Raw genomic sequence first — 24,148 nt, 5'->3', positions numbered from 1 at the left:
CCGCGCGGCCCCCATGGACTTGGGCTTACCAGAGCCCAGCGTGACGTATTGCTGCTAATAGGTGTAAAGCCTGCCAATCAGCCTTCTCGCGCTTCGATTGGCTAGCTAGCCAGTCAGCCTGAAGGCGGGCAGCATGCGCCCCTACACGCTGCGATTGGCTGCTGGCATTGTCAGTAACCCGGTACCCGGCACGGATTGGTTTTCTCTCCGGTGCTGTCACATCCGTTGACCAATGGTCGTGCCCGGCTGAGACGAGCCGAGCACGCGCAGAGTGGCGGCCCGCGGTGCCTGTACCGGGCGGTGGGGGAGCCTTCCCGCCCCCGAGAGCGGAGACGGGACCGGGCCCGAGGGGACACGGACAGGGCCGAGGGGACACGGGACAGGGCCCGAGGGGACACGGGAGCAGCGGCTGAGGACACTGCGTTGGTTCAGCCCAGGGAAGGGGATACAGAGGACTGACCGCACTGGGGTCTACAGCTCCTCCCAAGGGGCAGCTCCCATCTCTGCTCCTGTGACCAGTGACAGGACCCGAGGGAACGGCTAGAGCTGTGTCAGGGCAGAATTAGGTTAGATCTCAGGAAAAGATTCTTCCCCCAGAGGGCGGTTGGGCACTGACCAGGCTCCCCAGGGCAGTGGTCATGGCCCCAAGGCTGACAGAGCTCAAGGAATGTTTGGACAGCATTGTCAGGGACAGGGTGGGATTGTTGGGGTGTCCTGTGCAGGGCCAGGAGTTGGACTGGATGGACCTTGTGGGTCCCTTCCAGCTCAGGAATTCGATGAAACTTCCTGAATTGCGTGAGAATCACCCAGAGAGTTCCGCAATAAAGGCAGGAAAAGCTGCTCCTGCTCTCGTCATTTCTGAAGTGAGAGGGGACGGGGTTAACGCTCCCCGTGTGGGTTTTTGTGGGGTCTCCCCATGACAAAGCGCAGGAGGAGTGGCTGGAGCCCGGTCATGGTGATCTGGGCACTGCTCGGAAATCAGGCGCCGGGAGAGCACAGAGGTTTGTCATCTGTCGTCTGTCAGCCGTCACTGCAACACGCCGGGCCCCGGCTCCCGGGGGGCGGGAAAGAGCAACCGTGGGACGAGAGATGGAACGTCAGCGGGGCGCAGGCCGTGCAGTGGGGCCGGGGCACAGCAACAGCAGGAATGGGAGCAGACCCAGGTGGCCCGGTCTCATCCCGTCGTCACTGGAAGCAGCCCCGGGTGGTCCCGTCCCGCAGCGGGTGCTGTTTCCTGCCCCTTTGGGAACAGCACGTCCTGCCCCGGCACTGCTGCCAGGTCACGGGCAGGTCGGGAAGTGCAGGCAGGGTTTTCCTTGGCTGGATGACATCACGCAGCCGAGAACTCCAAGCCTGCAGAGCTTTCCATGCTGGTGTTCCCAGAGCAGTGCGGTGTGCCGGGAAAAGGGCGGTTGCAGTGCAAGGAGTGACGCGGTGCCGGTGCGGGAGAGCTCTGCTCGTGCCATTCCCGGTGCCGACAGGGATGTCCCGTTCCCGGCAGCCCGGCGGCAGCCTGAGCAGGACGTGGTGCCGCCGCGGCCCCGCCGTGCCCCGAGCCCCGACCCGCTCGGCCCCGTCCTCGCAGCCGCGCTGCCAGGGGAGCCTCCTCGGCGGCTCGGTCAGGGCAGCACTGAGCCGGCTGCCCCGGCTCTGGCCGGGCAGGATTTCCCCAGCCCGGGTGAATTCCCCGCAGTGAGAACGTGCCAGCGGTAAAGCCCTGGAGCCCGCGCGCCGAGGCGGGCTCGGGGAACTGCGGGCTGGGGACCCCGGGTGACAAATCCTGCCGCGGTGACCTTTCGCTGAGCAAGTTCCCCTGCGAAAAGCACCTCGCCGCGGCTGTGCCGCGCCTTTCCCCCCACGGCGTTTGTCCTGCCGCCGCCCACCCTTCCCGGCCTCCCCCTTCGCGTGTCCTCGGGAAGGCGCCACGGGACGCGGGGTGGCTATGGCACTCTGTGCGCAGGTAGGGGAGCACCCACCGCTGCCCAAAAGTGGCTTAAAGCAGTTCCTCAGGGTGCCAAGGCTCACCTCAGGCCGCTCCCGAGGGACCAGGGGCTTCTTACCCGGCGAATGCAGCGGGAGGGTGTCTGTCCCTCGGTGGGACCCCGCGGGGGGATCAGGGTGCCCTCGGGCTGAGCACCACAGTCTCTCCGGGTCCCCTTCCAGCAGGTGCAGAGGGTGGAGGGGGGTCCCAGGGGGTGGATAAGGGGACCCGGGGGGTGTATGGGGGGTACCGGGGGGTGTATGGGGGGTGGATGAGGGGACCCTGGGGATGGAAAAGGGGACCCAGGGAGGCGTATGGGGTGTCCCAGGGGCTGTAGGGGGGTCCAGGGGAGTGGAGGGGGAGTCCCAGGTGGTGTATGGGGGGTCCCGGGGGGTGTATGAGGGGACCCTGGGGGTGGATAAGGGGACCCAGGGGGTGGATGGGGGTTTCCGAGAGGCTGGGTTCATTGCCAGTGGGGTGGCCTGAGGCAGGGATATGGCAGTGGACCGTGGGGGATCATCAGGACGCGGTGCTGAAATGAGAAGTGGCAGAGGGTGTGTGTGGGGGGGCTGTGTGAGGGGGCGACAGGGATACTGAGTGGGTGACAGTGGGTATGGCAGGAGGCATAACTGGGGGTGTCGGTGTGGGGGTGTTGGGAGGGTGATAGGGATTGGTGTGGGGGTGTTGGAGGTGCAGGGATGGGTGATGCTGTGGGGGTGACGGTGTGGGGGTGTCTCTGTGGGGGTCTTGGGTTGCCGGTGTGTCGGGGTCGGTGTGTCGGTGTCATTGTGTCGGTGTGAGGGTCCCGGTGGGTCCCGTTCGGTGTCGAGGGCGGGGCCGTTGCCCGTTGTGGGCGGGGAGGCGTGGCCATGTGGGGGCGTGGCCATGTGGGGGCGTGGCCATGTGGGGCGTGGTCATGTGCGGGGGCGGGGCCCGGCGCACATACGTGTCCGGGGGCGGGGCCCGGCGGCGTTTCCGGTGCGGAGCGAGGGGCGGTGAGTGCGGGCGGGGGCACCGGGGGGGGGGGGCGGGGGGACGGGGCCGGAACCTGAACGGGCCTCCCTCCGCCTGCGGCCCCCGCCGGCACAGAACCCTCCTGGGTCTGGCACAGACCTCCCCGGGTCGCGGGGTGTCCGCTCGTGGGGGCTCCCCGCGGAGCCAGGCTGGGAGAGCTGGGGGTGTTCACCTGGAGAAGAGAAGGCTCCAGGAAGATCTCAGAGCCCCTTCCAGTGTCTAAAGGGACTCCAGGAGAGCTGGAGAGGGACCTGGGACAAGAGATGGAGGGACAGGACAAGGTGAAATGGCTTCCCACTGCCAGAGGGCAGGGTTAGATGGGATACTGGGGAGGAATTGTTGACTGTGAGGGTGGGGAGGCCCTGGCACAGGTTGCCCAGAGAAGCTGTGGCTGCCCCTGGATCCCTGGAAGTGTCCAAGGCCAGGTTGGACGGGGCTTGGAGCAACCTGGGCTAGTGAAAGGTTTTCCTGCCCATGGCAAGGGGATGGAATGAGATGAGCTTTCAGGTTCTTTCCAACCCAAACCAGTCTGAGATTCCATGTATATGCTCCCTTGGGCGTTCTGGGTGGTTGTGGGATGTACTCTTCAGTGAATGAATGTGTGAGATGCACCTTTAGATCATCATAAGCAGTCAAAACAAACGCATTTTGTTCTTTTCCTCCTTTCCAATTTGCTTGTGCCTCTCATGTGCTCATTTTCCATCCTTCTGAAGAGCTATGCATGCCTGCTTGGGCATCACCAGTGAATCTGGGCTGCACTGTGTGTCCCTGGGACCAACTGCCTCGAAGCAGAATTTTGGTGCTTTCTGACAGACATGAGAACAAACATTGGTAGGCTGTGGTCATCTCACTCAGTGTCAACAGGTTCTTGGTGGACTGGGGCCATTTATTGTATTCCTCATCAGGTTTAGGACAGTTTTTTACCTTGTTTGGGGCCAGAAGCCGTGATTTCTCTGAACAGACTGCATTTCAGTCAGCTTGGACAGGGGGTTTTATGAGGTCTGTCCACCCTGTCTCTTTGTTCTGGATTTAGTTCTAAAATTCAAGTTTTCTCCCATGTTTTTAACCAGGTGAAAGTAGGCTTGTGATGTGGTTTACATCAGTGTGTTTGCCTGTGTTGGTGGGGTTTGGGGGCCAGCGTAACATGGCTGTGAGTAACGTGTTCATATGAAAAATCACGGCCATGCTGTTATAATCAAATAGGGGAAATTCTTTTATTTTCAGTCTCTGGAGATACAGCCAGAACTTTTCGTTCACATGGCAGCAGCAAACTCTTCTCCACCTGGTTCTTTGGATGTAAGCCAGCCTGGGTTTGCAAAGGAGATCCTGGGAACTAAACTGGAGGTCAAATACCTCTGCTCTGATTGCAAGAACATCCTGAGGCGGCCGTTCCAGGCGCAGTGTGGCCATCGCTACTGCTCCTACTGCCTGAAGAAAATCATCAGGTAACTGTTGTGCCTTCAGGATGGACACAAAATGCTTGAAAAGGTATTTTCAAGATAAAAAGGAGAGAAAAAGTCTCATTTTCAGAGCCCTCTCAGCGAGGGAGCTGTGTTTAATCATTGAGGGTCAGCATCACCTCTTCTCTAAGGGAATGTCTAATCTCTGACTTGCCTTCATTGTTGCTTCAGAGTTCCCTTTTCCATAATTTCCTGGATTGTTTTTGCTGTTCAGGAGGCAATCCAGGCATATCACCCATCTCCCTCAGTCTTCATCACAGCTGTTGAATGCTCCTAAAAGTCATCATTTGGTTGTTGTGTCAAAGTGGAAGAGATTTAAGCACAAGCTGGCTTCCAGATAAGTTTCCTTGTGTTCTGTCTCACTCCTGCCATTAAGTGAGGGAAGCTTAATAGAATGGTTAATCATGAGAAGAAAAAAGAATTAGAAATAGGCATCAAAAATACACACAAGGAAAAGCTCGATGTCATGTTTTAAAGATAGAAAAAGCTCTTTGATTTTGTAAAGTTACCAGAAGTCACTTTATTGCTAAATCATAAATCAATTCCTTTTTGTTGTGTTTGATGATTATTTTTCTGTCTGATAGTGCTGGACCTCAAAAGTGTGCCAGCTGTATCCAGGAAGGAATATACGAAGAAGGAATTTCTATTTTGGAAACAAGCTCGGTAAGAAAAAATGCACTTAAGAAAAAATTAACAGATCACTGGTGTCACTAATTGCAGTTTTTGTTTAAAACATGGGCTCTGAGAACCCCTTATTCCTAGGAACCCTTTTCTTCAGTAATGAGAGTGGTGACTGCTGTGTTGGCCTCCCCGGTGCTGAAATCCGGGTCACGTGTGTGCGGTGGTGCCCTACTTAATGCTGTCACAGCAATTTGGTTGCCATTAGCACACCTCCCAGGCTGCGATGGGGCAACTGGCCTGGGAGGAGTCTTCAAAAAGAATTAGGAGTCCTGATCAAAACTGCAACCCCTCAGTAGTATTTGTGGTTTGCTTGTTTTTTGCCCTCCAGGCTTTCCCCGACAACGCGGCGCGGCGGGAGGTGGAGAGTCTGCCAGCCATGTGCATCAACAGCGGCTGCACCTGGAGGGGCACCATCAAAGAGTACGAGGTACAGGCCACACCAGGGCTTGCCACGTCTGCACCCTTCTTTCCTCCGTGTTCGGGGAAGGCTCGGGGGTTACCTGTGCCCACTGAGGGTGGGGTGGGAGCTGTCAAATCCCTGGGCTTCACTGTAAACTGGCGAGGTTCCCAGAGCGAGGGTTTGTATGCCCTGCTGAGGGCACAGGCTGGACTGAGACCGTTTCAGGTTTGCTTGCGAGCACGTCGCTTCCATGGTGGGAGCCACCTGCTATGTCTCCAGCTCCTTTCTGCTATAAAAGACTATCAAGAAACGGTGCTGTGCCATGAAGTTGTTGTGAATTTCTCTGCATTATATGAACCTAAAACCTCCTTCAGATCCATCAGCTCAGGGAAGGTGGCCTGGCCATGACCCTATTTCAGCTGTCCCCATAGCTGCCAGGGCAGTGGGACTGAGCACTGGCTGGTCACCCATCACCCCAGGCTGTTCTGGGCCACAAGCCTGGTTTTTCCACCTCTGCTCTTCTCAAGGAGCCCACTAGCTTTTTAATCCAGGTTTTAGTTGTGGCCATGGGCGCCTGGTCCATAGCATGTGAATCTGTATTCACCTGTGAAGCTTTGGTGCTCCCAAAGGATAGTTTTATCATCCCTCTTGGAATGGCAGAACCACCATGTGGAGGGGTTGAGATAAGAGGGATTTTATTTCCCTCTAACACTTGCCCCAGGTAAAGATTATAGCCTTGTGGTTCACAGAGCTCTGGTAGCGACTGAGATGTGTGTCAGGAACAGGCTTCACCTTGGTTTGTCGAGGCTAACGTTGGGATTTTCTCTATGATGCCATTGCAAGGTGGAAGGAAGAAGCAACAGCTGCGCATCAGGCCTGAACTTTCAGCCCAGGCTGCTGAACCTTTTAGCAGAGAGGTGCTTCTGGAGCTCTGCTTCCTTGTCCTGCTCTCTGAGCCTTCTGCTGTGTGCTCAAAGTTCAGTCCAGAGGATGAGGGTGTCAGTGCTAAATGGCTCTGCTGCTGTGAACCCTCATTCATAGATCTGTGAGAGACTCATGGTGTGGATGTGGGACAAGAAATGTCAGGTGAAAAGCTTAACACTGCTGCAGCATGGAGAGTTTGGGGGTTGCATTTCAGGGAACAGGGTGTACCCTGATTCCAAGGTTCAGGCTGTGCTGGTGGTGCCTGCAGATTGTTTGCTTCATGCTTCGATTTCTGCTGGTGTCCATAAGCCTGATGCTCTCTGCAATGATTATAGTGAGCTCATCTCCATTAGACTAAACCAGATGGCGTCTGTCAGCAGCTTCCAGTGCTGAATGTGCTGTGGCTGATAAGCTGTGCTGAACTTCTTCTGGGTTTAAGAAAAATCTTAACACATTCCTGCAGAGCTCAGCAAAAATCATCAGCTACCAAAGGTCCTCCCTGTGCGGCCTAAAAATATTTGAGTGCTTGAGTCTGGCCAGGGCTCCCCCTGGGATTTCAGAGGAGCAGGGAGCTGTCCTGGGATCAGGCTGGCTTCTTGCAGGGCTGCAGGTGTGTGTGATGCCCCAGAACCTTACACACAGCTGCTGAAGAGCTCCTGAATGGATGAGGCTGTGCCTCTTTTTTCCTTCACACCTGATCTTCCCAAGCCCCAGTTTGGTGTTTGCTCAGACAAAGGGTGTTTGAAAGAGGTGGGCCCCATAGCTTGTGGGTCTGTGGCACACCTCTCCCTTGCCAGGGGTTTGTGAGTCTCCACCGTCCTGATTTTTGTGAGTCTTAGGGCAGTCCTGTGTGTGTGAGGGTTGTGGGGGTTTGGAGCAGTGCTAGCTGGTTCCTCTCACAGTTGATTTGCCTCTCCTGCCTGTCTGGTGGCATTCAGCCTAAGGGAGGAGGTTATTTTGTGCTGTCTTGGGAGAAGCTGGTTCTTTCCTGGGAACTGGTGGGAGGAGGCAAGGTCTGGCCTGTGTTATCTCCTCCCAGCTGCCCGCCAAAGAGCTGTGGCGTTTAGTCAGTGCTGGCTGTCTCCATGCTGTCAGAGCTGTGTGGCTGGGAAAGGAGGCACCGAACAGCTGCGTTGGCCCAGAGCCTCTCAATACTGTGGACTAGTTAAACCCAGCCTTCAGGGCCACAGCCTAGAGCTGCCTGGTGCAGGAGGGTTGTATCCGTAGCTATGCTGTGGGTAATGTCCTGCAGCGGCTCGGCACTCCCACTCTGGAAAGTCCCTCAGAGCTATTTCTGACAGGACATGGAAAGTCCCTCAGAGTGAATTCATTGTTTGCTAATTTAAAAGTCATGTGTTGTACTGAGAGAGGCTGCTCCCCCCTTGCAAATCAAGAGATACTGTCACTTCTGGTTTGTTAATCTTATCAGGGCACGCACAGGGTAAAAATGTTCTGCAGCTGGAAAGCTCAAGCTTCAAAAAAATGAATAGAGCTGATGTCAGTTTTGCTTTCTGTTCAGGCAGACTAGAGTTCACCTCTCAAAGGGACATACAAAACTGAACGAGTGCAGTCTGCTTGGTCATGACTTGCACTTCTGTTTCAAGCTCTGTGGATCACGTGAAAACTTAAGTTTAGGTTTAAAAGTGCATTTTTCAGCCTTTGTAAATATTTAGTGGCATTTGGATAAAGCAGTTTGTGGTGGGGCTGAAGGGTTTTTTCTCTCTCATTAGTGACCTTGTTTCCTGTATGGGTTTCCTGATGAATCTGCCTGCATGTACATACAGAACAGAAGGCTGTGGGCATGAGCCTTTAGATTCAGGTGGAAAGTCCGAGAAGGGATGCAGAAACTAAAACCAGCCTGTTAGAACAAAAGCAAAGAGCCCAAAATGTTCCCAGTGGTATCCAGGCAGAGGGAGTTTGTGGTACCTCGGCTCTGATGCATTTCTCCTCTTGCCTTGCAGTACCTCCAGCTGCCCATGCCCCTCTCTTGTTTTATCAACATATCCTCAGTTCTCATATTTTTGCTTTTCATCCCACCAGCTCCCATTTTTCACCCTCCCTCCAGGGCTGAAATGGGAGGAGGGGGCTGTGGAGGGGGGTCAGCCTCGGCATTCCCCTTGGTTGCCCCGACAGGGGATTTAACTGTGCCCCCTTCAGCTGGGAAGAAACAGAATTATCTGAGACATAAGGAACTTGAATTGACCAAGTTTAGGAAGAAGAACTAATTTTTAAGCTTAATCCTGACAGCAGTATTTAAATTAAGTTTTGGGGGGCAGTTCTAGGAAAACAGATTGGCTCAGCTCCTGAGGCAGTGTGACTATCAGCTGTGGGGATAACTTGGCCTAATCCATGCTGGAGGGGATGTGGTTTCCTTGAGTTTGTTGTTGACACCTTGGTTTTAGAGAGTTCGCTGTAAGTGAAGCTTGGAAGGCTGTGGAAAGTGCAAGACTCAGAACTCAAGTGATGTTATTCCAAAGCCTGTGGTGTCGGAAAGGATGTTCCTTCTGGGCTTCCTGGGACCAGGAGAACAGGATAACTGGGCAGTTCTTTCCTGCCCAGTGTTCTTACTGAGAGATGCTGGAGAACCCCTACTGCACCCCATGTAGGGAAAACTGTCCCCCTTCAAGAATGCTTCTGGGGGCCCTGAGCCAGGGCCTCCCACTGCCCCATCACCTTGTCATGCCCCCCTTTCCCAGCTGTACCCCAGGAATGGGGTGATTTTCAGCTGAGACGGAAACTTCATCTTCAGGCTTTTGCACATTGCTCAGAGCAGAGCTGCTGGTCTTTGGAGCTCCTTCACCTGGCTCCTGCTACTCCAAAGATGTACCTCTGAGTGTTGTATCAGTGTTGTCTGTGTGGGGTACAACACTCAAGATGCTGTGGCAGGCATGGTGATGCCGTGTCAGGGTGACCAACCTTCTCTTTAAAACTCAGTACAGCATTTATTGTCTTTTTCTGAAGGTTTTGGCTCCAAGTTCTGGCCTGGTGGTGAAGTGCAGTTTGCAGCCAGCTCCAGCCTGAGTAGCAGGACCAGACCACTTTCTGGTGGGCGAATCCCTGACTTGCATGTGCAGGTGACCAAAAGGACCTGCTGCTTTGGTAAAAGGGATCTGACACATCTTTATTTTCCAGAGCTGGAGCCGCAGACACATCCCAGCTTCCCTTACAGTCCCCACAGTAGTTTGTGTAGCTGGCTGCCCAGGCCCCAGGCGGTTTCCCTTCCAAGCCCATGGTGGGAGATAAATCCACGGGGAGCGCCAGAGAGCATGCGTGGGAGGGGGTTGGAAAGCCCGGGCTGTGGAGGGTCTGCTCTTCATTTCTAAAACCAGCTCAGTCTTCTTGTGGTGGCCCAAAAATTAACAGTTTTGGCATCTGCCCATTGGAGAATGAAAAGCTGTCAGTCACAAATTTGAAGTGGAGGTGAGTGCTGTGTGTCCCTTCTATACCTGAGGAAACCCCTTGCCATGCATGCAGCTGAGGGGGTTGTAGGGCCAGGCGGATGTTCTTTGGGCTCCAGGTGTCTGGCAGGAGCCAAAGCCATAATCACACACACACCCCCTTGGGCACTTCCAACCTCTTGGACAGCAGAGAGAAATTGAGTTTGAAATTAAGCTGCTCACCACAGGCTCAGCCTCTCCAGCATGTAAAAGACACCTCTCCCCGTTGAAATATTTGTCTTATCTCCCCTTTTCTGAGTGCCAGTGGTGTCCTCAGCCTCACGCTGTAAGAACCCTTCTGTTCACAACCTTCATCTCCACACTGCCTGCGGGGCAGAGGAGCCACCCTTGCCCCTGCCCACCATCTGCAGCTCCCAGAGCTTGACCAGTGCCAGCACCACCCTTCTGGTGTGGAGGTCAGGTAGAACCCATGAGAACCCTCATCCTGAGGCTGTCCCTTGTGATCTGAGTGGTTAAGGTGAAGCTTTGAGTGCTGGAAAGGAGGGAGATTCTTTCCAGGAGTGTTGTCCTGGGAGCTGGTCAGTATGGGCAGTGCTGTCACAGAATCACAGGGCGGGTAGGGTTGGAAGGGACCACAACGGCTCATCTGGCTCAACCTCCCTGCTCAGGCACGGTCATCTCAGAGTACATGGCACAGGACTGTGTCCAGATGGTTCCAGAATATCTCCAGTGAGGGAGACTCCACACCATCTCTGGGCAGCCTGTCCCAGTGCTCAGTCACTGCACAGTGCAGTTCTTCCTCGGAGTGTGACCGCCAGCCCTGCAGCACCTCCGCAAGCACACAGCAGATATGCCATCAGAGAGGAATTCAGATCCTGGCTACAAACCTGCTGGTGCCTGGCTTCCTTAGTGTGGCCGTGTGACTGATGTCACCTCCCTGGTGACAGAGTGTTCTCCAGTAGTGACCTCTTTGGGTGTGAACAGCATATCTTGTGCATTTTGACATGACCAGGACTGTGACTGTTAATTGTAGCCTGGAAGACCTGCAGAGTTGTCTCTGATCAGATGTTCCCAGTTGCTTTGACCCTTCCTTATGTGTCAACCAGCTGTTTAAGGAGACTCAGTGTAGTCCATTAATTTCCTTGGCAAGCAGATTTAGTCCTTTTGGTTTTGCAGTGCAGCTGGCCATGTCCAACGTGGGGAACAGTGGAGCTGGACCAGGGCAGGGTCAGACTCAGGCTGATCTAAAATGCCCTGGGGGTCCAGCCCTGGCTCTGTTTTGGAGTAGAGTTTCCCTAGGAAAATCATTCCTCTGTGATGATAGAGGGATTTGGAAAAAGCACGCTGGATTGTGCCACCACCTCATGCTTGTCTAGTTCAAAGCAACCGGGGAAAGGCAGAGTCTGTTTTAGGAAATGATGGAAAACCTGATGCTGCTTCAAATGCATCTCATACCCTTTTCTGCCTTCAGAACCTGCTCTTGCCTTCACACCTGTCTTCAGTGCCTGAATGCTGCTTCGGTGTCCCTCTGCCAACAAGCCCCAAAGCAAAGCCTCTCTCACATCAGCCCTAAAAGCTGATGAGTAAAACATCAATGCCAAAAGCAAGAGTTCCTGACCACTTCTGTCATCAGCTCGGGTGGGCACTGGGCAGCAGTGAGGGAGTGCTGTGTTGCCGTGCCCTTGCTGCCCTACATCCACCCAGCTGGAGCCAACAGCAACTACTGATAGGAACTTCGTCCTTGGTTTTGACAGTTTCTTTGAGGTTTGATTACTTGTGGTGCCTAGTGAACTTGCTTGGATCTGTCACCAGCATGTCCCACCAAAGGGAGAAGTTTGCGTCTGGCACCAGTTTGTGTGAGTCTCAGAAAGCTCCCATTCCCACTTGGCACTGGGAATTACAGACTGGGTTCCTGCTTTCCAGCCTTGTGTTGCTGGTTCCATGCAGTAGCACAAGGACTGAGCCTGTGGTCACCATGGGCCTGGTAGCCTAGCCCACCTGCATGGGGAGAGGTTGGAGCAGGCCTGGCATAGAATCAGCTTAGGACTCTCCTGGCATTAGGAGCTCCAGTATGGAAGGGTTTGGTGACTTCAGAGGAGCAGGACATCCCAAAGTATCTGCCTTGTGTGGCACATTCCCGTCTTGGAGACTCTGGAGCCCCTGGGGAACTGGGAGAGGTGCTTGAAACAACTCGTGCTTCTTGGCGCAATGGATTCGGGTTCCCTCAAAACCCTCTCTTTTACACTGGAGACCCATTTTCCTCTACGTTTTCCTCTACAATTCCATGGGCCCATCCTTTTCCTTGTAGCCAGGCTAAGATGGTGAAGGAGCCAAGTGCTGGACATGGCAATGCTGGGGCTGGAGATTGCCCAAGCCCTGACAGCCACCAGTGTGCCCTGTGCCATGGCACCTGGCTTTCCTCTGCCGTCCTGGTAGTTTTCCTTCATTTTTGTTGCTCCCATCCAGCCGCCAAGCCCTTGAGCTGTGTCTGCTTATGGTTGCTGTTGTTGTGCTCAGAGCAGACTAACGGACTGACTTTCCAAGACCAGGAGACTTTGCAGGAAGGCTGCAGGGTGCAGCTCACTGTGAGTCTGTCCTTCTGTCCCTCTGCCAGCCCTGCCCTTTGCTGTGACCTTCCCGCAGGCTCTGGCAGAGGTATCGTGCAGCAGCTGCTTCAACAGTGGTGTTTCCCAGCCACCTGCCTTGTCACTTTGCTGGAGGGGGAACCCTGTGTCACACTGGTGGATTCCCAATGTGGTTACAAGAGCTCCTTAAAACTGGACCTGTGTGGATGTGGCAGATAATGAGCAGAGCAGCTGGGCAGCAGGGGCACCTCCTGCTCTGCCACCAGGGTATGGGGATAATGATTTCCAGCAGAAGCCTCTTCCATAGTTGAAGTCAAGTTTAGCGACACCCTAAGAGGTGAAGTGGCAATGAGATTAAACTGCAGCTTTCGCTTTTGTCTGAAGCAGAGAGAGGGGAGCAGCTCATCCTGGCATTGTGATAGAACCATAGAATATCCCAAGCTGGAAGTGACCCACAGGACCGTCCGGTCCAGGTCTTGACTCTGCCCAGGACACCCCAACAATTCCACCCTGTCCCTGAGAGCACTGTCCAAACACTCCTTGAGCTCTGTCAGCCTTGGGGCCGTGACCACTGCCCTGGGGAGCCTGTTCAGTGCCCGACCACCCCATGGGGGAAGAACCTTTTCCGAGTATTTAACCTAAACCTCCCCTGGCACAGCTCCAGGCATTACCTGGGGTTCTGTCACTGATCCCAGAGAGCAGAGGTTGGTGCTGCCCCTCCAGAGAATTGCCTGTCTGCTGGTGGTGGGTGATGGACAGGCTGCTGTGGGATTGTCTCACTGTTTATTATTAGGGAGTGAAATCGATGTGCGGATCAATCAGCAGTTTTGGTTTTAATGGGGTGGGAAGAGCCAGATGTTGCTGACAGGCTTTTAACCTGGTTGATTTTCCTGCTCCTGCTGTTGGATGCTGCAGGCTGGCATGTGCCTCAGTGGGTGAGAATCAACACTGAGGTCACCAGAGATTAGCCCTGAAGGTCTGAGCCAGACTGTTGTCTTCCAGCCCCCCTTTAATTCTTCCATGGCCGTCCCCTCCCTCTGTCCCCTGTCTAATTTGATTTCCACTCTAGTTCCTTCTGGGAGAGGATCAGCTCTTGCCTAGCCCTGCTCGCAGCCACGGCTTTCCAGAGCTCCGGAAAACATTCCCAGTGAATGCCTGGATGACAGTGGTGCTCGTCCCTGTAGCAGGGGCTCACAGATGTGGGTGTAGGAAAGGTGTAAACAGAGGGATTGTCCCATTCCTGTGGGAGTGGAGTGTGGCAGATGAGGCTCAAGTGCCAACCTCTGCTCTCGTTGGCTCCGGGGTGGGGTGGATTTCTTCCAGCAGTGATACCATCCATCTCTGTTCTGACACCCACGTGGGGTGGGAGGAACAAGGGATTCCAGAAGAGCCTGAAACTGTTTATACAGAAATGTTTGTCTGGAGGTTTGGATCTGCACTGGCTGAAGCTACTGGGTGTCTTAAATCGTTTACATACAGAGCAGTTGCACTGTGAGCTCGGCAGGGCTGGTTTCCTTCCTGTGCTGCAGGCAGGGCTGCCTGCTCTTGGGTGTGGTGCTGCCGGGAGTTGGAATGGAGGATAAATGCTGGGAGGTGGGGAGTGTAGAGGGGTGGTAGTTTTACACTCAGCACGTTAGCATGGGAGACCATATGTTTAAAATAATCTCTTTTAAAATAGTTGTCTCTACAGTGAAGTTTCCTTCCTTCAGCCAGACCGTCTGTCCTTCTGCCAGTGCTTTGTGGGTCGTGGGGGAGATGCTATCGGGTGTTTCTAGCACAGGAGAGCACTAGGTGGGTAGAAGAAAGGGCTCAGCCCCTCTGAGTGAGTGGGATGAGGGCAGGCACTTGGCCTCCTCCTGCACAGGCAGAGGTGTCTGTGCTGGGAGAGTGTCCGTGCAGGAAGAGTGTCCGTGTGGGCAGCAGTGCCCCCCGCAAACCCTGCCGGCTGGCTGGTCACCAGGGACATGCAGTGAAGCTCTGAGCCTGGTTACTCACTTAAAGCATAAAAAGGAGAGAGTAACCAAGAAGCCGACGCTGAGCCACTGATGGTTTCATTTTCCACTTTCTGATGTGTAACAGGGTGAAGTTTTCCAACCCCATATGTGTTTCCCCCCCTCGCTCTGCCCCAAGACAGGACCTTCTGTCAGTAGAGACTAAATGCGAACAAGTTTTCAAACATCTCGTTTCAGACAGCTGCATTAGAAATGCTCCTTGTTGGTATATTTTCTGTCTCTACCATGGCAGGAGACTTCAGTGCCCTTATCTTTTAATCTGAATTTTGGTCTGCATATTCATGGTGTTTCCAATGCCTAATTTCAACTGGTCAGTGTGTAAAGAGAAGGGTTAGGCAGTGTGGAAACAACACAGAAGCTGTGGCATATTCCAGCATTCCCAATTTAGCTGGCATTGCTGCCCAAGAGTCTGCTGAGGACAGAGGATCATGTTGCCCTGATCAGTTGCTCAGCCCCTCTGGCCATCACACAACCCATGAGCTCTGGCTGCAGGGGCAGGTGCTTGTGTGCAGGGACTGCTAAATGAAAGTTTAAAAATATTACAGCACTCAGCTGTAATAAACTATAAACCGACCTTCAGTGGGGCTTTTATGTAGAGGACAAATATCTCATGTTCATTTTTTCACAGGCTCATGATGAAGTCTGCCCTGAATTCCCACTGACTTGTGAAGGCTGTGGGAAGAAGATTCCCAGGGAGAAGGTATCCATCCAACCCTGTGCCGTGGAGGTGTTTGTCCCTATGGGCTGAGCTTGGCATTCTGGGAACAAGGAGGAAAACTGAGTCCATTAGGAAGTGGAGTGGAGAGAATGATGGAGTGGCAGCTGTTAGTGTGGATGTGACCTTTCCGTAAGGCTGAAAGTACTGGGTGGGTGTGAGGGAACGTGACTCACCAGCGCTTGCAGGTCTGTGCTGGTGCTGCTGATGACACCTCATGTCTGGGAGCAAAGCCTTTGTGGGAAAAGCACGCTCATGGGTTTGTGTCCTGCAGTTATGGCAAGGGAGCCCATCTCCAGCTATATTAATTGATTTCTAATTAACCATCTAATGGAATCCATGTATGTAGGATCTCTGTGCTGCTGGCTCCTGGGACAAGGCTCAAAAGTCTGAAAAATCAAAGTTTTGGAAAAACATATTCAGAAAGCACATTCATCTGAAACCATCCTGCCTGCTACGGGCAGATGTTTTTTAGTAGCAGAGCAAGGGAACAGAGGCAGCAAAAAGAGGACCAAAAGAGTTCTTCTAAATGGGCAGTGTAGGGCACGGCTGGGGGCTGGCGAGGCAGCCCAGCTTGTCTGGGGGCTGGAGTTTTGGGTACAGCCCTGCTTGTCTGCAGGTTGGAGCTGAAGCCCTGCAAAGAGCTGGCTCGTGGGATCCCCATGGGTAATCTACTCTGTGTTTAAATTTTAACTCCTTTGTTTATCTCTCCAAACTCTTGTTGATTATCTGCAGCCGTGTTAACTCTGAGTAACCTGACACATTACGCAAGCTAGATGGATCTAGAAACCTTTAAAAATGTAGTTTAAAACCAGTTTTAATTGACGTCTGTTGTAGCAGATGTAGGAGTTAAGTGGGGAATATGATGGTTGTTCAGAACAGAATTCTGGTATCTGTTGAGAGGTGTATCAAACTCAAGCTGATGCTGTGCCAGTGCTTGGTGGATTAATCATATGCTGTGTGGGAACCCGAACAAGTCATCTCAGTGCTGGGGTGTTAGTGGCACCTCTCTGCAGAAATATAATGCTGGGATGGAGGTAAAAATACCAACCTGTGGCACATCCTCACCAGTGTTATGTGAAGTGCCCAAAATGAAACGTGTCCCCGTTTTGTGGGGTTGTTCCCTCTGCCTCCCTTTCCTCAGCCCTTAGGGAAGGTTATTGCTCAGCATGTGCAGCTTGTACCTGTGCTGCTTGCTTTTTCTCTCTTGTATGTGCTGGTGAACAGTGAGACCTCCCAGCCATCAAGAGAAGGAGAAAGTAAGCTTTCTTCAGAGGTCAGGGCTGTATGTATATACAGTGAAAGTCATGCCTGATGGCAGGCAGTGCCCAGGTTTAGCCAAGCATGGTGACAGCTAGTGATTAGCCTTGGGTGTTCTTCAGCTCGGCTCAGTTCCCCAGATGTCAGTGAGATGAAAAGGGAGCACTGGGGACACATCAGATCTAACAGTGTCTGTCTTCCTTCCTTCTTTCCTTTCTAGTTTCGGGACCATGTGAAGACCTGTGGCAGATCCAAAGTGCCTTGCCGGTTCGAGGCTGTGGGCTGTGCTGAGGTGGTAAGGGCTCCTCTCTTGGTTTACCTTGAGGCTTTTCAGTCCCAGTATTAGAGTTCACCTGCAAGCTGCTGTTGCCCAAGCTGGCCCAGGTGTCTGTGTTCAGGTAATTGAACAAAGAGAGGTTTTAAACCCTTTGCACATGGAGTTTCACATCATCTGCTGTGCAGAGTCTGAGTATCGCATGAACTTCCTGTGGAACAAAATCTCCTCCTACTTGAGTGCTTTGGGACTATGGTGGTCATGCTGCTTTCAGGGGGACAGGCTTCAACTGACAGAGGACAGGGTTAGATGGGACCTTAGGAAGAAATTCTTCCCTGTGAGGGTGGTGAGGGCCTGGCACGGGTTGCCCAGAGAAGCAACGGGAAGAAGACGGGACTGGGAGCAACCTGGTCTAGTGGAAGGTGTCCCTGCCCATGGCACGGGTGGGACAGGATGAGCTTTTAAAAGTCTCTTCCAACCCAAACAAGTTTGTGATTCTGTAAGCAAAGAACTGGGGCCAGGCCATATTTCTCCGTGTCACTTAGTTTTCTGAGCTCCCACTGGTGACGTTCATATAAATCTCTCCTCTAGGGGGGTTATGTGAGGCTTATTCTTTGGTGCTGTTAAGCTCATCTGAGAGAGCCTTTCTGAGGGGGTGGAGGAAGGCAGAGCCAGACCAATGTGCACAGCTGGAGAAGTATCCAGCATCCCTCATTGTATGTGATTTGAAACACTTCTAAAACAAAACAAAAACCCACACCACCCCCACCAAAACACATTTTTTATCTTTCTTTGTTTTTTCCCCTTTATAATTTAAAATTTTCCCCCTTTATAATTTAAAACTAGTGTCGTGACCTCGAGAGGAGGAATTCGTTCTGTGAATGATGACAGTGCAAATTGTGCAGGCCGAATAGGGGATGTGTTTCTCTTCGTGTAGGTGGAAAATGAAAAGCTCCTGGAACATGAAAGCAAGTGTTTGGCGGAGCATCTCTACATGCTGCTGAGCTCTGTGCTCAGCCTCAGGGCTGGTGTTGGGGACCTGAAACCTCTTCCTGCACTTTCGTCATCACAAAACAACTCCCCGCTGCTGGCAGCAAACTCACTGTGCTCAGAGTCAGAGCTCTCCCGGTCCCTGCAGCTCTTAGGAAGGTGTGAGGCCCTCGAGAGGAAAACAGTGACCTTTGAGAACATTGTCTGTGTGCTGAACCGGGAGGTGGAGAGAGTGTCCCTGACAGCCGAAGCCTACAGCCGCCAGCACCGACTGGACCAGGAGAAAATCGAAACGCTGAGCAACAAGGTGTGTAACTGCTGACCTGGGGCCTCCCAGCACTCCCAGCAGAGGCTGTTTCCTATTTCCTTTCCATGTTATGAGCTAGCAGAGCTTCACCATCTGGCCCTGAAACTCCACAAATCTGAAGGCAGAACTAAAATACCCTTTGTGCCTGTGCCCAACCTTCAGCAGCTCCCTGGAAAAGCTGGGGACTAAACTGACTTGCATAAAGCATCAGATCTGTGTTAATTATCAAGTTGGGCAGACACCAAGGGGTTCCTCCTCAGCAAAGTTTTCCAACAAGAGCCAGAGCACCCAGGATTTCACTGCATCTCCCTGAATCCATGGGGCCGTTTGCCTTCCAGATGTTTCCAAAGGAGTGCTGCCTTTGCCAAAGGAGTGCCTTCATTGCTGCTGCCTGCAGCATTGTGCCACGCACAGTCTGAAGGTGTGAAGGAGCTGCCCACACCAGTCTGCTCCAGCACAGTTCCTATGGAGTGCTCCCAGTGTTCCTGGCACCCAGAGCTGTGCCGTTTGCAGTGAACCTGTGCTCTCTGGGCAAGGGAGCTGCCCAACTGGCGTGACCCTGTGTGAGCTGGCAGGGACGAACCTTCCGGAGGGTGAAGGTTCTTTGCTTTCTCAATTTAGTTTTGTCACAGTGCTGAGTTATTGGGGTTTTTTTCTCCTCATCCTCACTTCTTGTGCTGCTCACCCAACAGAGTGGCTCCTTGGGAGGATTTTTCCGCTGTCTGTGGGAAAGCTTCCAGCTCAAGTACTGAGCTGTAGCCGTGAATCTTCTCCAGAATGTCGGGGTACAGAAGGAAGCCTCGGTGAATTGGCTTATGTTGCTTGATTTCTCCCTCCTATGATCCCTGTCTTTTCTGGAGAAGGTCTCCCACTAAGGAGCAGTCCTGGAGGGGATGTAGAAGTGTGCTGGTGCGTCCAGGTGGTGCCAGTGCTGCCAGTGTTGCCGGCTCTTGCCAGGCTCACAGCCTGCGTGTTTCTGACCAGGCTGCACCATGTGTCCCACTGAGCAGGTCCGGCAGCTGGAGAGGAGCATCGGGCTCAAAGACCTGGCCATGGCAGAGATGGAGGAGAAGATCCGCAACATGGAAGCTTCCACCTATGATGGGGTCTTCATCTGGAAGATAACGGAGTTTGCCAGGAAGCGTCAGGAGGCGATAACAGGCCGCTCCCCTGCCATCTTCTCTCCAGGTGTGCAAAATCCCCAAAACCTTTTGTGTCTCAGCTGGGTGTGGGGCTTGTGGTGGGTCCTTCACTGCCAAGGCCAGGTTGGATGGGGCCCTGAACACCTGGTCTAATGGAATGTGTCCCTGCCCATGGCAGGGGATTGAACTATCTGATCCTTGCATAACCCTTTTGTTGGAATTAAAATACTCAGAGACTGTAAAACCAACAATAAAATGGTTAAGAAAGGGAGGAAATATATATTAGAGCCCCAGAAATATATTTTTAATGCCTAAAGCATAACTATGCAAGAGACAATGTCAAAATAAAGCCCAAACCTTACCTAGGGAAGTGCTCAAGTATCTATCAGAGGAAGGGGCTCTCCTCACAGAGCTTCCCCAGCCCAGCACTGGGACAGTGAGCAAGCAGCACATTGGGATCTGGTTGTTTTCTTGGGAAGGCATTTCCCAGATGTGAGCAGTAAGCTGAAACCAACTCCTCACACAATTCCCTGGCAGAGCTCCAACTTTGGGGTGCTCGTGCAGGCAGCAGTGTGGTGCAGGTATTTTAAGACCCAAACGTGGCTCCTCCCAGATTCCAAACTTCAGAGCCCTCAAATTTCAGAGGGATCTTCTGGTGCCAGGCTATGCTGGGTTGGACCCTCACTCTTCCTGTTCTGCACCTCTCTGACAGCTTTCTACACCAGCAAGTACGGCTACAAGATGTGTCTCCGTGTGTACTTGAACGGGGATGGCACCGGGCGTGGGACCCACCTGTCCTTGTTTTTTGTGGTGATGAAGGGACCCAACGACGCGCTGCTGCGGTGGCCCTTCAACCAGAAGGTGGGTCTGGAACAGAGCCTGCTGTGCCCAGCCATGGGCCTCTCTGGTTTGGCATCCACTCAAGCTTCTCATCACTCTCACTCTGGCCCACTTGGCAAGGAGGAGAAAGGACTCTGTCTTGGCTGCCCTGGGGATTCCCCGGGTGTGCTAAGAGCACCAGGTGTGCTGTGGGGCAAGGGGGTGACATGGGTTGTTCAGGACCCCACAGAGCATCTGCAGGGGTTGAAGGTGAGGGAAGTTTGTGGTGGCCTCGGAGCTTGGTGTCGGGAGCTCAGATCCCAGCTCCTGGGCCCTGCAGGTTTGGGGAACATGTGGAGGCTGAGCAGACATGCATAGATGCAGAGAGGGAACACTGCCTTTGGCAGGAGAAAGCAGCTCAGGGAAATACCTGAGTGCAGTGTTGGTGTTGTGAGCAAGGTGTAGGTTTCAGTCAGTCCGACAGCCCTGTGCTGCCACAGGGAAGTTTGCAGTGACAGGCAGGATGTGGGATGGTTTCTGCAGGATGTCACTGAGGTAACATTCTCTGCTGGCCCCACTTGGAGGCATTTCTCTGCAGTTGCACGGGGTGGCTGTGGCTGCTGGTACCTGCACCTGTTACAGCGGGTCACTGGGCTGGGCTTCCATGTGCCTGTTACTCAGCCACTCCCTTGTGTTTTCACCTTCCCCCACAGGTCACCCTGATGCTCCTGGACCAGAACAACCGGGAGCACATCATTGATGCCTTCCGCCCCGACGTGACGTCCTCCTCCTTCCAGCGCCCTGTCACGGAGATGAACATCGCCAGTGGCTGCCCCCTCTTCTGTCCTGTCTCCGTCATGGAAGCCAAGAACTCCTACGTGCGTGATGACGCCATCTTTATTAAAGCCATCGTGGATCTCACAGGCCTCTAACCCTCCTCACCTTGGAGCAGTGAGCGTGGAGCCAGCCCTGCCCGGGGCATCCCCCGCTTGTGCTGCACTTCAGGCAGGTCTCGGAGCAAGGAGGGGGCACGGAGTGGAAGGGAAAAGCCCTTCCCGAAAAGGGACCTTCGCTCTGAATGGAAACGAGGTGTCTGATCGGAACCCTCTTCCTGAGGAGAGGTTTGGGTGGACATTGGCAGGCTGTGGGATATGGAAGATTTCCTGCAGGGACTTGGGCGTCTGAACTGCTGCTCTCTGGGCTCCCAGTGGAAACCAATGCAGCTCTTGCTCTACCAGTTTAGTGCGCATCCACGGTGCTCTGTAGTAAAACAACAGTTTGCCCTGCCCAAGCTCCACCGTGGTGCAAGAGAGACACGGACTGGTTTGATGCTGGGTTGATGCAGTCGGTGTCTTCAGGGGGTGCGGAGCTGCAGGGCAGGGGAGCCCTGAATCCAGCCCTTGCTGGGAGTGGGATGGTTGGTGAGTGCTGGGAGTGTGGAATGGGGCAGGAGGTGTTGCTGCCCAGAAGGGAGCCTGGAATAACACCAGGGATGCCCATAGGGAAAGAGAAGTGAATCTACCCTGGAGACCGTCCATCCTGTGCCAGCAGAGGAGCCTGACACAGGGCTCAGTATGTACCCTGAGAGCCCCAGGTCCTGCCACTCTCTGGGCAGCATGGGGCAGGGTGGGGGCCAGGCTGGGAGCTGTCTTTGCTCACAGGCAGATGCTCTGTGCTGGCTTCCCTCCCATCGTGGGGCAGCTGCACCAGCCTTCCCAGGGCTCTTGCCGCTGCCAAGCTCCACGTCTGTCTGTGCCTGTGCTGCTGTGTCTGTCTGTCTGGGCACTGTCACCTCTGGCTGTGGCACTGATGGACGGGGCACGTCTCCTGTCTGCCCATGCAGTGGGCAGTGCCAGCCAGCCCCTGCCCTCCCCTGGGGCCTGCAGCTACCAGCAGCAGCTGTCCCTGCCCATCGCTGGGCTTGGGAGTCGTGGGCCAGCTGGTTCCTCGTCAGAGCACTCTGGAGCTCTTCCTCTGCTCAGCCCCCTTTGAGCCTGCAGCCACCTGGGTAGGACCTGGGGGCTGGAGAAGTCCCTCAGTGAAGTGTGCTGTCCCCTTTCTGTCCCTGGGCTCCTTCCCTCTGGGCAGCACATGTTTAACACCCATGAGAAAATATCTCTCTCAGTGTTTGTGGGGAAGAACCAGCTGCCACATCCCTGTGTGGTGCCAGCTGGTCCTTCTGAAACTGTTGTGGGTTCCTGAGCCAGGGGGGACTTGAGGCTTTGTTGCCTTCTCTGCCTGTGCTTCTGGCACCTCTGTCAGTACCCCAGGAGATGTTTTGTTGGTGGCAGGAACCGGCTGTGAACACCCCTGCAGTCAGTGATCAGGGGCCCTGGCTGGCTCCTGTGGGCAGCAAGGCTGGAGCGTGGCCATCCTCCTCCATGGCTGCCTGGATTGCCCTGAAAGGGAGTGGCAGCTGTGCTGGGCCTGCGGGTTGCGAGGCTGCAGGGGAGGAATTCCCAAAGGCCCCCTGCCGCCAGCAGCTCCTGCCAGGTGCCCAGCCCTGGCCTGATGGCTGCAGAGTCCACCCTTGCTTGTGGTGTGTTCCTACCTTGGCTCTGGCACAGCCACCCTGGCAGGGCCCAGGACACCATTAGGTGAGGGACTGTGACCTGACGGGGATCCCTGTAGGGTCTGGCTGTGCCCCCACACACTGGCACTGCCCTGACCTACCCCTGGGGCTGTTTGAGGTGTCCCTGCTGCTGCCCAGGGAGCTCGGTGGTGCCCAGTGTCCTCCAGGCTGATCTGAACCTCCCACAGCCATGGCTGCTGTGCTGACCAGGGGCTCTCCCTGTCTTTGAGCCCCCTTTGGAGTCTTTGTGTAGAACTTGTCACACCTGTGTGTGCAGGGAGCAGGAGAAGGGGGACAGGAGCCTGTGCGGGACAGAAATGGCAGGGGGAGGAGGCAGGACCCTTCCTTTGTGCAAGTCCCCTCCAGCCTGTCCCATGGGACATATCAAGCCCTGTGCTGCTGCTTTCACCCTGTGCCTTAGGAGGAAAATCCAGCCTAGCAGAAGCCCTGCTCCCACCCACTGCAGCTCTCTAGGGAGGCTGAGAAAAGCCTGGGAAGGGAGAGGAAGGTCAGCTCTTCTCATTGAGTGGTTGTGAATAAAGTGTGTTATGGGGGCGGTGCTTGTTCTGAGTTGATGTGAATGTCTTTGCTCTTGAGGTGCTGCCTGCAGCAGGGCTGGGGTCTCCAGCCAGGTAGTGCCAGGAGTGGCTGTGGAGACACTGGCTCAGCTGGGGGAGTCTGGGTGGCTTTCAAGGTGGGAGATGGTCCCCTCCTGTCCCAGCACATGCCTGGAAGGTTGGTGGGAGAGTCCGTGCTGCGAGCAAAGCTCAGGCTGAGCCATTCCAGCCATGGTGGGGCCAGGGGGCTGCTACTGGTGGAGGGGTCATGGCCTGTCAGCCCCTTCCTGGAGCTTTTCCTGGCTGTGCAAGGATGAGGAGGATGAGGCTGCAGCTCTGGTGCTGTAGATGCTGTCTGGGCCTTTTTTGGGTTTTAGCAGCTCTTGAGCTGGCAGTAGGAATTGTGTCCATGTGCTGCAGGCAGGAGTCCAGCCCCTTCCTGGGCTCAGCTCTGCCAGCCTGGCCATCACATGGACACTGGGCACAAGCCACCGCTGGATTTTTGTGGGGTTTTTTCCCTTTTTTTCTCTTTTGACCACACCATCTCAGCCTGGCACTGTGAACTAAGTTGTTTGTTTTTTTTTTTTTCCTTGAGGATGTAGTATGGTCAGAACCACTAATAAAACCTGTTTGAACAGCATTTTGTGTATGAACTGTGGGACGCTGGGGCAAGACTGACTCACGGTGGTGGGATTTCTGTGCTGTGGGCTCTCCCCAGCTCCTGCCTCCCTGCAGCCTGGGGCAGCTGCCCAGCACCAGGGGGGCTGGAGCAGGAAGGGAAGGAGCTGGAATCTTGCAGCTGGAGCTCCACTGGGCCAAAGAGCCGGTGCAGTGGTGCTGGCTCAGTGTTAGCAGAGCAGAACCACTGGAAAGGCAAATCCAGCACTCCTGGGTTATAACAGCTCTGAGCTCCTCTGGGACAGGCTGCTTTTCCCTCCCTGCTGCTGGGAGTCTGGTGTCTGCAGGATATCTGTTCCTGCCCATCCCGAGCTGCAGCACCTGCCCGGGGACTAAACCTGTGTGGGGAGCAGCAGCCTGGTGGCCTCTACTCACTGTG

The 24,148-nt window shown here is 54.3% G+C and overlaps 1 protein-coding gene across 2 annotated transcripts; it reads left to right on the top strand.

Moving 5' to 3' along the window:
* The first annotated feature begins 1,464 nt into the window (after positions 1-1,464).
* Positions 1,465-23,097, top strand: TRAF2 (TNF receptor associated factor 2). Of its 2 annotated transcripts, XM_027720415.2 has the most exons (10): positions 1,466-1,960; positions 4,220-4,440; positions 5,040-5,118; positions 5,465-5,563; positions 15,084-15,155; positions 16,651-16,725; positions 17,642-18,001; positions 19,012-19,189; positions 19,856-20,004; positions 20,676-23,097. In XM_027720415.2, exons 1-10 carry the CDS (start codon positions 1,943-1,945, stop codon positions 20,892-20,894), a joined length of 1,470 nt encoding a protein of 489 aa, XP_027576216.1. In that variant the 5' UTR covers positions 1,466-1,942; the 3' UTR covers positions 20,895-23,097. The 2 variants fall into 2 exon arrangements, with proteins under 2 accessions (XP_039242722.1, XP_027576216.1); XM_039386788.1 differs by lacking the exon at positions 15,084-15,155 and having other exon boundaries at positions 1,465-1,960.
* The last annotated feature ends 1,051 nt before the right edge of the window (positions 23,098-24,148 follow it).

This window comes from Pipra filicauda, unplaced genomic scaffold (genome assembly GCF_003945595.2).
Source record: "Pipra filicauda isolate LSUMZ 115617 unplaced genomic scaffold, ASM394559v2 scaffold500_size419342_pilon, whole genome shotgun sequence".
In the NCBI taxonomy this organism is placed as follows: domain Eukaryota; kingdom Metazoa; phylum Chordata; class Aves; order Passeriformes; family Pipridae; genus Pipra; species Pipra filicauda.
This window is presented reverse-complemented; position numbering and strand designations above follow the sequence as displayed.

Excerpts from the sequence above, each read along its gene's own strand:
- TRAF2 (XM_027720415.2), top strand. Across the intron at positions 4,441-5,039 it reads TGCCTGAAGAAAATCATCAG|TGCTGGACCTCAAAAGTGTG; the intron begins GTAACTGTTGTG and ends TCTGTCTGATAG. Across the intron at positions 5,119-5,464 it reads CTATTTTGGAAACAAGCTCG|GCTTTCCCCGACAACGCGGC; the intron begins GTAAGAAAAAAT and ends TTTGCCCTCCAG.